The sequence below is a fragment of the Panthera uncia genome, unplaced genomic scaffold, assembly GCF_023721935.1.
Source record: "Panthera uncia isolate 11264 unplaced genomic scaffold, Puncia_PCG_1.0 HiC_scaffold_1025, whole genome shotgun sequence".
NCBI lineage: Eukaryota > Metazoa > Chordata > Mammalia > Carnivora > Felidae > Panthera > Panthera uncia.
This window is the reverse complement of record NW_026057618.1, coordinates 4045-17562: the sequence shown is the minus strand read 5'-3', so window position 1 is coordinate 17562 and position 13518 is coordinate 4045. Positions and strand designations below refer to the sequence as shown.

The window sequence follows — 13518 nt, the reverse complement described above, 5'->3', positions numbered from 1 at the left end:
GCCCCCCCCCCCCCCCCCCCCCCCCCCCGCCGTCCTCACCCCCTCGGTACCGGTGCAGCCCGGTGGACTCCTGGGCCAGGCCTTGCTGTTAGAGCCGCTGAAGGCATGGCAGGCTGAGGGCATGCCCTGGCTGGAGTTCCACGGACTGACTGCTTCTGGAAGTTCTGCACCGTATTCCTGGAGCAGCAGCGGGTACAATGGGCATTGACTCTGGTGCTGGGCCCTGAGGGATCGGGGTCAGCTGAGGCTGGAGGGCCTCCAGGGAGCACTCGGGTCCTCTCCTGCTCTAACCACAGCTCTTCCCACAGGCCCCCTGGATATGTGTGTCTGTGGGTGGGCTGGGCGAGGAGAAGCGGCTTTGTGCAGTCGGCAACTTGAACAACCTTACACTGCAGCCCGGGGTTCAGAATCATTTATTGATCGCCTTCCAGCGGGGCCAGCCCTGTGAGCACTCCTGGCGCAAGTTAGGTGCTGACTGAATCGTTTTTAGGATGTGTGGGTAAAGGTCCTTTAAGCTCAGCTGTAGGTGTGGGTCTGAAACCTCCTAAGCTTGAGACCCTCACCCTTGTCTTTTCCCATCCAGAATCCTAGCCCGCCGCAGCAGGAACGGGCCATTGATATAACCGAATCGCAGCTCCTCTTCCCGAATGGGGAAACTGAGGCCTAGAGAGGGGGAAGTGTGTGCCGCGGCACATGGCCGCCTCCTGTGGATGCCCCCGCCCTGGCTCCCTGGGGCCCTGGGCTGCGGTGCCCAGGCTTCCCTGACCATTGTGCCACCTGGCTTCCTCAGCTCTTCATAGGGTTCGGCTTCCCCTACGAGGGCCCTGCCCCGCTGGAGGCCATCGCCAACGGCTGCGTCTTCCTACAGGCCCGCTTTAGCCCGCCCCACAGCTCCCTCAACCACGAGTTTTTCCGAGGCAAGCCCACCTCCAGAGAGGTGAGTGGGGAGGGTCTGACGCGGGGTCCCCCGCATCACCCGGAAGAGGGAGACAGGCCTGGGGTGAAAGGACACGTGGGACAAGCTGGGGGGGGGGGGCGTCCCCTTAGCCCAGCCCGGCCAGGCAGGCACAGGGGGAGATGGCTGCTCTCTCTGCCCCGCCAGCTGTTCTCCCAGCACCCCTACGCAGAGAACTTCATTGGCAAACCCCACGTGTGGACCGTCGACTACAACAACTCAGAGGAGTTTGAAGCGGCCATCAAGGCCATCATGAGAACCCAGGTGAGGCTCAGATCCAGTCAGGGCCGCCATCAGCCACCACTGCGGGTCGTAGCCGTAATTAGAAAAAGGTGCCCCTCTTGGTGAATTCAGACTCGTAAGCTTGGGCTGGGAAATTTGATGAGGGGTGGGGTGGTCCCCACTTACCAACTCGAGTTGGCGGGGGAGAGAAAAAAAAAAAAATGCCTTTGTGTCGTGAGCAACCTGCACAACCGTACATGGCAGCCCTGGATCCGGAATCATTTATTAAGCACCTTCGGAGACAGAGCCCTGTGAGCACTGCCTGCACGTGTCAGGCGCTGAGTGAATGTTTCTCAGGAGTAGCGCTTGGAGGGTCTTCGAACTCTGCTGTCGGTGTGGCTCTGTGGCCTTTTGTCCGCGTGCCTCAAACTATAAACGTGCCGGCAGGTCATCTGGGGGTCTTGTTAAAATGCGGGTTGGGATTCAGCAGGTCTGGGGTGGTGCCGGGCCCAGGGCCACCCTTCGCGTAGCAAGGGGGAGAACTTTCCGGGTTTCCTTCGGCAGGTGTGTGGGCATTGCCATGTGTGGGGGCACGTGTGTGGGAGTGGTGACTGTTGACGGCCCCCTGTGCTCTTCTGGTTCCCTCATTTTGGAAAGGGGTCCGACTCTGCTCACCATGATCCCTCTGGACCTGTCTCCCTCCTCGCCCAGCACTGTGTTAATTGAGCGTGCCCTCCCCCGGGAGGGGAAGGGGACGCACTGCTCAGGGTGAACTTCTGGGTCTGGGGCAAACCCGGAAACCTGGCGAGCCTTCGCCTTGGTGAGGCCACCACAAATGAGTGACAGGAAACACCGGTTCCTTCTGCAAGGACAGCCATGTCCCAGGAGGACACTGCTGCCCCAGGGGAGCTGGGGACACTGCCAGACTCAAGGGCAGAGACTGGCAGGGAGAGACCCTCCACCCCAGCCCCGGGGGACTTACGGGCTTAGCTTTGGACCCAGAGCCCCGCCTGGTTGTTCTGACCTTGAGGCAGGCTTGCGTTTTCTTTAAGTTTATTTTTTTTGAGAGAGAGAGAGAGAGAGAGAGAGAGGAAAGGGGAGGGGCAGAGAGAGAGAGAGAGGGAGAGAGAGAATCCCAAGCAGACTCCAGCTGTCAGCGCAAAGCCCGATGCGGGGCTTGATCTCACGAACCGTGAGATCGTGACCTGAGCAGAAACCAAGCGTCGGACGCTCAACCGACTGAGCCCCCCAGGCGCCCGTGGCTTGTTTTTAATCGCCCTCCTTTCACCACCAGTCACTCCCACGCGGAAACCCCAGCCTCTGTCCCCCCTCGTCAGAGGCCCCCCAGAAAATCCCCGCCTCCCTGGCCTGCTCCGTTCTTCCACTGACCACACCCTCGTCCTTCCCTCCTTCTGTCTGGGGGCGATGTTTGTCTAGTAGAACATAGCTGCCCGGAAGAACACAGCTCTGTCACAGCCTGCGCCCGTCAGTAGTCGTCACGGACACGGGCAGGTCGACCTGCCAGGTGGCTGAGCCCCTGGAACCTCCCTGAGCAGTGAGGGGGTGACGCCCTCCACTCCGTTCTTCAGCGTCAGCTTGAGGCAGTCTCTGCTGTGAGTCCCTCCAGGCCACGGACCGTCTTGGATCGGGTTCCTCCAGGAGGTGACCCCGGGGGCACAAGTCGGTTATTTGGAAAGTGATCCCAGGAAGGAGCGTCCTGGAGTGACAGAATGAGACAGCGTCTAACCGAGTAGGTCACCCCAGCTGGCCCCTGGCCCTCAGTGCTGGTGGGGACCTATGGGGTAGGTCACATCCCAGCGTGACCTCCATCGCTGGGTGGATGAGGGCTGCACCTGGGGACCCTCGCAGGGCGGAGCCAGCCAGAGACAGTCGTAGTGGGCGAGGGGCTCCCCAGGCGGCCTCAACGCAGGAGAAAAGCCGGAAACTGACCGACCCCAGCCCCCAGCGGTGACACACGGCCCATTCTGCGTTCCAAGTGGGCGTGGCATGAGAAGGGCCCCCCACCCCCATCCTCCTCCCGCTCCTCCCCTCCCCTTGAAAAGCAGTCCTCCAAGGCTTCTAACCCAGGGGACAAGGTCAGGGGGTAGAGGACATACCAGCAAGCCCACCCCCAGGGCTCAGGTCCGGCCCAGCCTGCAGGAGACATCGCTAAGCTCAGCGAGCACGTGGAAATATGTTCCGTCCGCAGAACAGAGCCGGGCTGTGGGGGGGCCTGTGAGTGAACGTGCTCTTCCGTTCGTGGGTTCTTTGCGGTCGGACACCCAAGAAATCGGTAACGGACGCTGCCCTGGGGAAGGGCCTGGGTGTCCGGGATGGGAGGAAAACTTACCTTTCGTTGTTTTTTCTTTTGATCTTTTTGTTTTGTTTTGCTCCAACGTCTGTTTAATTCTGGGAATGAGTTAATTTAAAAAAATCACAATAACAAAAGGGTCAAGGAACCAAGGTTTTGCCGATCTGCCAAGCGGAGACTGACGGGTGGTCCCCCGAACCTGCCTGCCTGCTGCCTTCAGCCCCTCCGGGGGTCCCGCCACTCCCGCCTGCCTCCCTGGGCGGTTCACACCCCCTTACCCAAGAATCGCCCGGGCAGTTGTTTAAAATGCAGGTTCCTGGGCCTGGCATCTGATATTAAAGGACCGGGTGTGGCCCTCGCAGCTGCCTTTTCACCAAGCAGCCTGGGTATGTGTCCCAATCCTATTTTGGAGAACTGATTTGGGGACAGCTGGCAGGAGCCGAGAGGACCAATGAGGGCCACCCTCAGGGGACACAGCCTGTGCGGCAAATCCCAGGGCCTTTCACAGGGAGAGGGGGGAAGAAAGGTGAGGAACGGGGAGGAGGTGAGAGAGACCCCTGTCACCCCCCCCCCCCCCCCCCCCCCCCCCCCCCCACAGCGCAGGACCAGCACCTGCCAGCCTGTCGAGACGGATTACACCATGAGCACCTGTAATTAGGCCTAATGGGGGTAATTTCCAGGCAGGCTGGCTCCTCTGGTGGAGATTCATGGCAGGCGGGACGCGGCTGGCTGATGCGAATTACGTGTGATGTGGGCTTCAAAGCACAGCGGGAGTGACTCGGGGTGGGGGGGGGGGCTGCTGTGGAGCAGGCCGAGTGGCATTTGGAGGGGAACTCTCTCCTCCGGGCGGCGGGGGAGTGGCTCTCTAGCCGGGGCTTGAGGTCTTGTACCCTGGAGGTGTCCAGGGAACCGCTGGGCAGGAGCCGGCTGCCGGGGCCATCGTGGCCATCAGTCCCAGGGCTGAGGGCAGGTCGGGGCCGGGCCGTGCACCGCTTGGGGCCGCAAAGGCTGCCGGTGGCTGGGGTATAGGACCTGGATTCTCTCGGGTTCTGGAACCGCCCGCGGATGAAGAATAGTGCTCTCAGCTGCAGGGAGAACTGGGGTTCTCCAGACCAGATGGGTGGGCTCTCGTCCCGAGAATCTTCTGGAGGCCTGCACTCGTTTCAAGGGGAGCAGCTGCTGTTTCCCTGGGCGACCTCCTCAGCCTGAGTGTCGGGGATGCCCCCCAGGCAGAGGGCCCAGGATGGGCCCCCAGCCCTTCGAGGTGGGGTCTACGGGAAGCAGGACCCCCCCGGTGCACCTGAGTGCCCGTCTGTGACGGGGGAGGGAGGCCGCTCCCACTCGGGCAGAGCTGTCAGATCACAGCACCTGGAGCTGCGGGCAGGGAAAGGGCGTAAGTTGGAATTGGGCTGGGCCGCCCACGCCCCCACGTACACACAACACACACACACACACACACACGCACACGCACACGCACCTATGAGATGCGCTTTGCATCTTATGCACACACGTGCACACACACTGGGGAGAAGCGAGGTCGGAGGCCCGAACAGGCTGCTCTCTGAGTCTGGGATGGGCTATCCCCACGGCCCCGTCCAGCCAAGGTGGCTGTGTGCCGGGGTCACCAGAGAGGGCTTGGTCAGGAAAGGCTCCCAGGTGCCTGGCCTGGGCAGGAAGCCCTACAAATTCTCCTCGCTCCACCTGACCGGGAGATGCCCCTGTGTTCCTTTTCGTGAACGTTCTACCTTCTGGGCAGAATATACGGGCAGAGCTGGAGGTGCTACTTGCTGAGCACCTACTGTATACCGGGCATTGTGCCAGGCAGGTCCCGGTTCTCCAGGGGGGCCTGTAACCTGAGAGACACGAGGGACAGATCGGAAATGATGACACAGGTGCCAGTTCCACCCTGGAGGAACTCTAGGGTGCCACCCAGGAGAGTGGTCCTGGACAGGAGTGGGGCTGGGGCTCAGGGAGGGCTTCCTGGAGGAGGCATCCCCTAAGAGGGGAGGGTGAACCCATCTGGGCTGGCTGTGGGAAGGGCAGGCATCACAGCCCAGGAGGGGATGGGGGCTGAGCTTTAGGACAAAGGGAGGGCAGCCGGGAAGGGGGCAGGCAGGGGGTGGGACGGCCCCCAGGGCCACAGGCAGGTGTTCCAGCTGATCCGGGTAGAGGGGGTAGAGGGGCCGGGTAGATGGTGTGGGGGGAGGGGCTTCCGGGCGCACCAGATTTTGCCCCCAGTGCTGAGCAGGGCTGGCCCCCAGCAGCCGGGTCGGGGAGGGGCCCGGCGCTCCTCCTCCCCCATGTGTCCGCCCGTCTCTCCCACAGGTAGACCCCTACCTGCCCTACGAGTACAGCTGCGAGGGGATGCTGGAGCGAATCCACGCGTACATCCAGCACCAAGTAGGTGGGCCCCCCCCGCTCTCCGCCCCCAGGGGTGGGTCCTCCCCAAACCCCATCAGCCCCGAGGAGGGGGCCTAGCCCGCTCCACTGTCTGAGGACGCTGTCTCCACCCAGGGCTCTGTGTCTGTTCAACCCCCACCCCTTCTTCACCTGTCTGTCTGGGTACTTTCCCCGGAGATGATGCAGGGGAGCGGTCCTGCACTGCTCAGGCCAGGAGGCCAGGCCCGGGGGTGAGGTGGGGCGGCCCTGGGCGTCCAGCTCGAGAGCCCAGCCCCATACCGCAACACAGAAACAGACTTATTTTTACTTTGAGAAAGAAGTCGTGGACAAGTCTGGTAACTGATTGGCTGGTGAGTATGGAGGACCCCCCCCCCTCCACCCCCAGGGATGAGACTGGGCTGGGGACCAGGTCCTCCGCCCTGAGAACCCAGGGGATCTGAGCCTCCTGAGGGCCCACGGGTGGTCCTTCCAAGCTCTAGGGCCCAGCTGGGCAGCGAACTACAGGAAGATGGCTTTATAACTACTTGATATTCAGACCGATAGCCTGTGGCCTCTGGCTGCACCTTGCCCCCAAGCCCTGAGGGCTGGAGGGTGGTTCTGGACCATTGCTTCACCACAGGAGCACTGAGGCCTGCAGCAGAGAGGGCTTGGTGGGGTCAGGGCCAGAAGCTAGACCCTGGGACTCTCAGCTCCCAGCCGCCCTTTGGGATGTCATCAGGAAACTCACAGGAAAGCATTTGCTGGGCCCTACGGGTGGTCCCTGGAACTGATCCCTGCCAGGAGAGCCCCTCCGGCCAGCACCAGCCCCCCCGACCCCCGTCCACACCGCAGGTGGGGCACATGGGCCTCAGGGTAGAAACCCTGAGTCTATAGCCAAAGTATGAGGTAGCACCGGGTGGATCAAACCCTGCCATCCAGCTGTGACGCCCTGGGCAGATTCCTTGACCTCTCTGAGCCTCCGTCCCCCGCCCCCCAACTGCTGAAATAGCTGGAGGCATAGTGGTACCCTTTTGATGGGGTTGTCACGAGGGGGAAAAAAATGGCATGACGCATGGCGGTTGGCCTGGTATTCGGGAAGCTCCCGATATGGTACTATGGTACGATTGTTGTTGTCGTCGTGGCGAGGCCACACCCCCCGATGTCAGCGTCCCATTTCCCCTTCTAACGCCCGCTTTCCTCCTGCAGGACTTCTGTGCAGCCCCAGGCCCTGTCCCGCCAGGGGCCCGAGCCCCACAGAGTCCCTTCGTCCTGGCCCCCAATGCCACCCACCTGGAGTGGGCCCAAAACGCCAGCTCGGCGCCCGGGGCCTGGCCCCCAGCGCACTCCCTCCGAGCCTGGCTGGCCACCGCTGGGAGGGCCTGCACGGACGCCTGCCTGGACCGTGGGCTGATTTGCGAGCCCTCCTTCTTCCCCTTCCTCAACAGCCCGGACGCCTTCCAGAAGTGAGTGAGCCCCCGCCCCCGCCCCCACCTGCCTTCCGTGGGTGGCCCAGTGCAGCACGCCTGTTGGTCCTCGCGCCATCCCTGCCCCGCCCCCTGCCAGATCCCTGCCCCGCCCCCTGCCAGCCCCTGCCCTCCACCCCTCCCTGAGCCTCTTCTAGGTCCAGGCCAGGAGGGCTGCCCCGGGGTCCTCCTGGTGGCTCAGCCTGCAGCCCCACCTGCCCTTTCTCATAGCGGGCAGAGGGGGGCGGCAGCCTGGCGTCTGTCCCCGGGCCTCCTGGAAACGGGGAGGGGAGCGGGCGGTACGAGGCTGGGGCAGTGAGCGCCGCCCGCCGTGCCTGTCCAGGCTGCAGGTGCCCTGTGACAGCACCGAGTCGGAGATGAACCACCTGTACCCGGCCTTCGCCCAGCCCGGCCGCGAGTGCTTCCTCCAGAAGGAGCCGCTGCTGTTCAGCTGTGCCGGTTCCAGCACCAAGTACCACCGGCTCTGTCCCTGCCGAGACTTCCGCAAGGGCCAGGTGGCCCTGTGCCAGGACTGTCTGTGAGGGCACCCGCCCGTCTGGCCCTCCCTGCCGTAGGAGAAAGCACCAGCAGATTCCGAGCTCCAGCGACCCGCCTGCCCCTCGACACCCCCAGACTGGAGCTTCCTTCCTTGGCCCGGAAGTGGCCCGGAAGTGGCCCGGACAGACATGTTCGCGGGGAGGGTGGGGGGCAGCTTGTCCAGGTGGCGGGTGCCCGCCCCAGGCAGGCTCCTCGTCCTCATCCGGGGGCTCGTGACATCGTGGTGGCCAAGCAGAGGGCCCCGCTGGCAGGAGCAGGGGGTCGGGGCCCCTGGCTTTGTGCAGGGCCCCTGTTGGACCAGATGGAGAGAGGGCCCTGGTCCTTCTCGGGCCCACGATGGGGCCTTAGGATGTATGGGGAGGGAGCAGGGGCTGTGCTTGCCCGATGACCCACTGAAGGGTCCAGAGAGTGATGTGTGAGGGGTCAGTCTTGTCCCTTTGTGGTCAAGAGGGACAAGGGACGGGGGGAAGGCCAGACTGGGGGACCCTGCTCATGCCTCCTCTCAGCCCCATCCCGCCTGCCTTTGCAACGCCCCCCCCCCCATTCTACACTTGGGGGGCACAGTGGGAGTGCGGGGGGCCGCCTAGACCCTGGGTTGAACCGTCTCCCTCTCCCGCTCGCTCGAGCTCTCTCCACTTCGGGCTTCTGCCCAAACTCATCTTGGCATGACTGTGACTCCAGGCCATGGACTTGTCCCCAGAGCCTCAGTTCCCGGCCCAGCAGGCTCTGGGACCCCCACCCCTTAGCATCACTTGTAGGCAAAGGCTGGGGACGGAGCTGTAGCCCATGGTACGTCCAGTCTAGTCCCTGGCTTCCCAGGCCCGCTAGCCCCCAGGTAGGCACCCCCCCCCCCCCCCAGTGCTGCGTGTCCCTATCTCCAGCCTCCTCTAGCCTTCAACCGCCTCTGGACCCAAGCATCATCTCTGTGTGGCATGCCTGCCCCGGCCCCAGGACGCCCCCTCCTCCTCCTCCCCAGGCCCAGAGCCCTGCCCGAATAAACAGGTCAGGCCTCCAGAGACACTGCCACCCCAGCCCCTTTTATAATCCCACCCCCCACCCCCCCAGCCAGGCCTGACCCTCCACCCTGCCAGGGAGGCAGCCCAGGGCCCCGAGAACCGGGAGAGGGGAGGAGCGAGCCGGCGTGGGGCCGAGGTGGGGTGCCTCCCAATGCCAGACCCCTCTCTGGGCCTGGATGGCCCCTGTAGCCGCAGAAACTCAGTGGTCGCCAAGGACCTGGCCCGTCGGGGGAAAGCAATAGAGACACTCTTTTCTCTCTCTCTCTTTTTTAAAGATTTATTTCTTGAAATAATAAATATTTTATTGGGATGTGAGGTGCAGAGAGCAGTGTGCTGTTTCCTATCTTTTCCTGGGACGGCCAGGGCGTGGCGGGGGCGGGGTGGGGGGGCGGGCGCGGATATCCTGGGGCCCTGGGCCCCTGCTGCATGTCTCTTGGAGCACACAGGGTGCTTGGGGCTAGAGAGTCGGTGCTCCCTGGGTCAGGCTGCCCAAGGGAAGTCCCTGCGGGTGCCCCACGCCATGACTCCGGGGACCCTGCTCAACAAGCAGGGCGGTATCCGGTTCTGTTCACCTCGGGCTGGCCCCTGCGAGGTCAGAGAGCACAAATAAATTTTGATAAAAGCCTGAGTCAGATCATGACAAATACTGGCTAATACTGTACTTCAGACACAGGGCTGACGGTCGGACACACAACTTGTCATTTTTTAAAAATTTTAATTAATTTATTTTTTCAGTTTTTTTAATGTTTATTTTTTTTTTTTAATTTTTTTTTCAACGTTTTTTATTTATTTTTGGGACAGAGAGAGACAGAGCATGAACGGGGAAGGGTCAGAGAGAGAGGGAGACACAGAATCGGAAACAGGCTCCAGGCTCCGAGCCATCAGCCCAGAGCCTGACGCGGGGCTCGAACTCACGGACCGCGAGATCGTGACCTGGCTGAAGTCGGACGCTTAACCGACTGCGCCACCCAGGCGCCCCTTAATGTTTATTTTTGAGAGAGAGAAAGAGACAGAGTGCGAGCAGGGGAGGGGCAGAGAGAGGCGGAGACACAGAATCCGAAGAAGCAGGCTCCCGGCTCCCGAGCTGTCAGCACAGAGCCCGACATGGGGCTCGAACTTACGAACCGCGAGATCATGACCTGAGCCGAAGCCGGACGTTTAACCGACTGAGCCCCCAGGGGCCCCTCTACTTATTTTTAATTGATTTTTAATTTGCAGTTTCCTGATGGCCCAGGATGTGGGGGCATCTCTTCGTATGCTTACTCCCCATCTGTGATCTTCTCTGTGAGGTGTCTCTTCAGCTGTCCTGCCCAGTTTGCAATCAGTTCTTTGTTTCTTACTGTTGGGTTTTAAGAATTCTTTGTACAGGAGCCTACTTCTGAATGCTGTCAAGCTTTGAACTCGGGCGGGGTGGGGCGGGCAGAGGGTGTGGGGCGCTGGCCAGCGGGAAGGGGAGAAGGGGACCCTGGGAAGAGCCTGCAGGCCAGATGTAGGACCAGATGCCGGGGTGGCGGAGGCTGTGAGTTCTACGGCCCTTCCCCCCTGGACCGGTGCCCGGCCCCCCTCCTCAGCGCCCACTGGACAGGGGAGGAAGTAACGGGCCCAGGCCGGCCTCTCCACCACCCCCGTAAGGTGACGTCATCCTCCTGCTGACAGGTGAGGAAACCAGTCTCCGATGACGCCCCTCCCCAGCCTTTGGAATCACCGGGGGAGCGTCCGCCACCCCCACATCCAGGCTGCATCCAGACCAGTGAAACCCAGTCTCTGAGCAGGGCCTGGCATCCGAAGTTTGAAAAAGCTCCCCTCCGGGTGTTTGTACCGAGCATCTGATGTGAATCCCTGGGCTGACATCCAGAAGGGGTAGCTCCTCTCCGCAGCCCCACCTCCCGGCTCTGCTCCCAGAGGGTCGATGGGGTGATGGGGTCGAGGACCTACCCTCGCAGGGAGGCCTCCCTTGCCCTGCCCCTCCCTCCCGTCTCCACAGCCCAGGGCCCGTGGGGGTGCGGCCAATGAACCTGGGAAGGAAGAAGGAGGAGGCTGGGGCCAGCCTAGAGCAAAGAAGGCACACGGGCCCCAGCTGACTCCAGGACTTGAGTCCCAAGTTCGAGGGCAGGAGAGAACCCTGGGAGGCTGTTGACAAGCACCCCTCCCCAGGACTGGGGAGGCTGGAGGGCGGCGGAGGGGGCAGGGTGCCCTGCGGTCTCTGCAGAGGCCTGGGAGGCATTGCCAGTTTGGTTTCCTGCAGCCGGAACCTGGTGGGCTCAGCTTCTCTGCGTCCCCGCACCGCAGCTGACCGCTTTCCCTTTGCGATGCCAGGGGCCCCTCAGAACCCCAGCCTGTGGCTGTGGGACCCCACCTAACTCTGTGCTTCTGGCTCCTCCTGCACGAAGTACGGGAAATAGGACACACAGGGGGGGTTGAGGAGGAAACAAGGTCGGGCAGGTCTGGGCCCGGGTACGAGGAGGGAGGTGAAACAGGAATGGGCAGTAGGGGGGCTTCTGGGCTTGAGGCTCAGGACTGCCTCCAGGTGCTCCGGGATCAAGGGGCTCAGACCTCAGGCCTCAGACCTGGGGCCTCCATAACGGAGAGAATAAATTTCTGTTTTTTTCTTTTTTTTTTTTTTTACTTGTTTTTCCTTTTCCTTTTTCTTTTCTTTCTTTTTTTGTTTTTAGTTTTTTTCAAGTTTATTTTGAGAGAGAGCGTTTGAGAGACAGTGCGCAAGCAGGGGAGGGGCAGAGAGAGAGAGAGAGGGAGAGAGAGAGGATCTCAAGCAGGCTCTGCACTGTCAGCACAGACCTGCTGCGGGGCTCGAACTCACGAACCGCGAGATCATGGCCTGAGTCGAAGTCGGATGCCGAACCTAAGACTGAGCCGCCCAGGCGCCCCAAATTTCTGTTGTTTTAAGCCACCCAGTTTGTGATCATTTTTTTTTTTTTTTTTTTACAGCGGTCACAGGAAACTGTTCTGTTCCTGTTCATACAGAACAGGTCAGATTTCTGCTGCCTTTAAGGACGGATAATCACAGCAGAGGGAGGTCACCACCAGCCCAGAGGCTTGAGCTGAGTGTCCCCAGGGTCATGAGCCAAATGGCCCCTGGCCAGACGGTTGGCCCCAGCACACAGCCCAGCCCGTCTTTTCTCTGGAGGGCAGGACGGTGGTTGCTCTGTAAAAGTTCCAAAGGAAAAAGAAGGTTGGCCCCAGGGATGCTGGCCGACTGTGGTCCACACCGCTGTCCCCTCCAGACACACACAAACACCCAAAGCCGGGGGCCCGGGGCCTCTGGGGGCAGCACCCAGGTACTTGGAGCAGGAGGGGGACGTGCCTGGAGCCCGACTTCCCAGCTTGAGTCTGGGACCGCAACCCTCCAGCTGATTGAGCCTTAGATGGCCTCCCTCTGACTCTCTGCTAAAAATAGCCCAGCCCCGGCTTCTGCACATATTTGGATATCGGGCTCTGGAGACTCATGATGCCGGAGGGATAGCGAGGCAGATTCTTCCCATGTTGGGTGTGAAGCCAACTCCTGGTCATTTGCTTTCCTGGTCAACTCCCAGCTACCCGCGCCAGCCCTGGCCGCCCAGGCCTGACCCTTTCCTTGAGGACTCTTTGTCAGGGGGACCCCAGGGCTGGCGGGGGCTTGGGCCTTTTTGGCTTTTGGAATTTCGGGCTGGGGCAAAGCTGCGAGGGCTCCGTGGGAAAACACGAGACACCCCCGGAGGCTCCGTACCCTCGCCCTCGTTCCCCCTTGTCCCTTAGAACCTTCACCTGGACACATGGGTTGTGGTGTTTCTTCTACTTCCTGGTGTTTTATAAAGCAAAGCTCTCCATGGGGCACCTGGCTGGCTCAGTAGGTAGAGCGTGCGACTCTTGATCTCAAGGTTGTGAGTTCGAGCCCCACATTGGGTGTAGAAATTACTTAAAAATAAAATCTTTTTTTTTTTTTTAAAGAAGAAAAGCTTTCCAGTTATCTAGGGTGATATGGGGTTAAGTTGGCGACCTTCCAAAGGGGGGGTTTACATTTAAAGAGTGGCTTCTCTCGTGGAGTAAACATGTGTTCGTGCACACACACACACACACACACACACACTAACTTGGGCCTTGGAATCAGCCAGCCCTGGGCTCAAAGTCTGTCTTTGACACTTGTCGCTGGCTGCAACCTTCAGCAGTCAACTTCTCTGAGCTTTAGCCCAATGTTTAGGTAAGTTCGGATGCAAAAATTTTTTTTTAGTTTATTTATTTTTTGAGAGAGAGAGCGGGGGAGAGGCAGAGGGAGAGGGAGAGAGAGAATCCCAAGCAGGCTCCGCACTGTCAGCGCAGAGCCTGAGGCGGGGCTCGAACCCACAAACCGGGAGATCATAAACCGAGCTGAAATCAAGAGTCAGATGCTTAACCGACTGAGCCCCCCCCGGGGGGCCGCTGGGTAAATGCAGATAATACGTATTAGTATTGATTCTCATCACTGCCGTAATGAGTGGCCGCAAACTTAGTGGCATAAAACAACACTAATTTATTATGTTATTATTACATATTATTTTTCAGTCAAGGTCCAAAATGGGTCTCATGGCTAAAATGAGGTGCCTGCAGGGTCACGTCCTTCTGGAGACTCTAGAGGAGAAT

At 60.8% G+C, this 13518-nt stretch overlaps 1 protein-coding gene across 1 annotated transcript in view; it reads left to right on the top strand.

Annotated features, from left to right (window-relative positions):
• The window catches only part of LOC125916715 (alpha-1,6-mannosylglycoprotein 6-beta-N-acetylglucosaminyltransferase B-like), a gene marked incomplete at its 5' end in the record, with an annotated part of 8133 nt that extends 261 nt beyond the window's left edge, over nt 1-7872 (top strand). The window contains 5 exons of the mRNA XM_049623017.1: nt 791-937; nt 1103-1219; nt 5814-5888; nt 7074-7330; nt 7674-7872. Coding sequence (XP_049478974.1) covers nt 791-937; nt 1103-1219; nt 5814-5888; nt 7074-7330; nt 7674-7872 — 795 coding nt within the window. The remainder of the gene's footprint in view (nt 1-790; nt 938-1102; nt 1220-5813; nt 5889-7073; nt 7331-7673) is intronic.
• Between the last annotated feature and the right edge of the window lie 5646 nt (nt 7873-13518).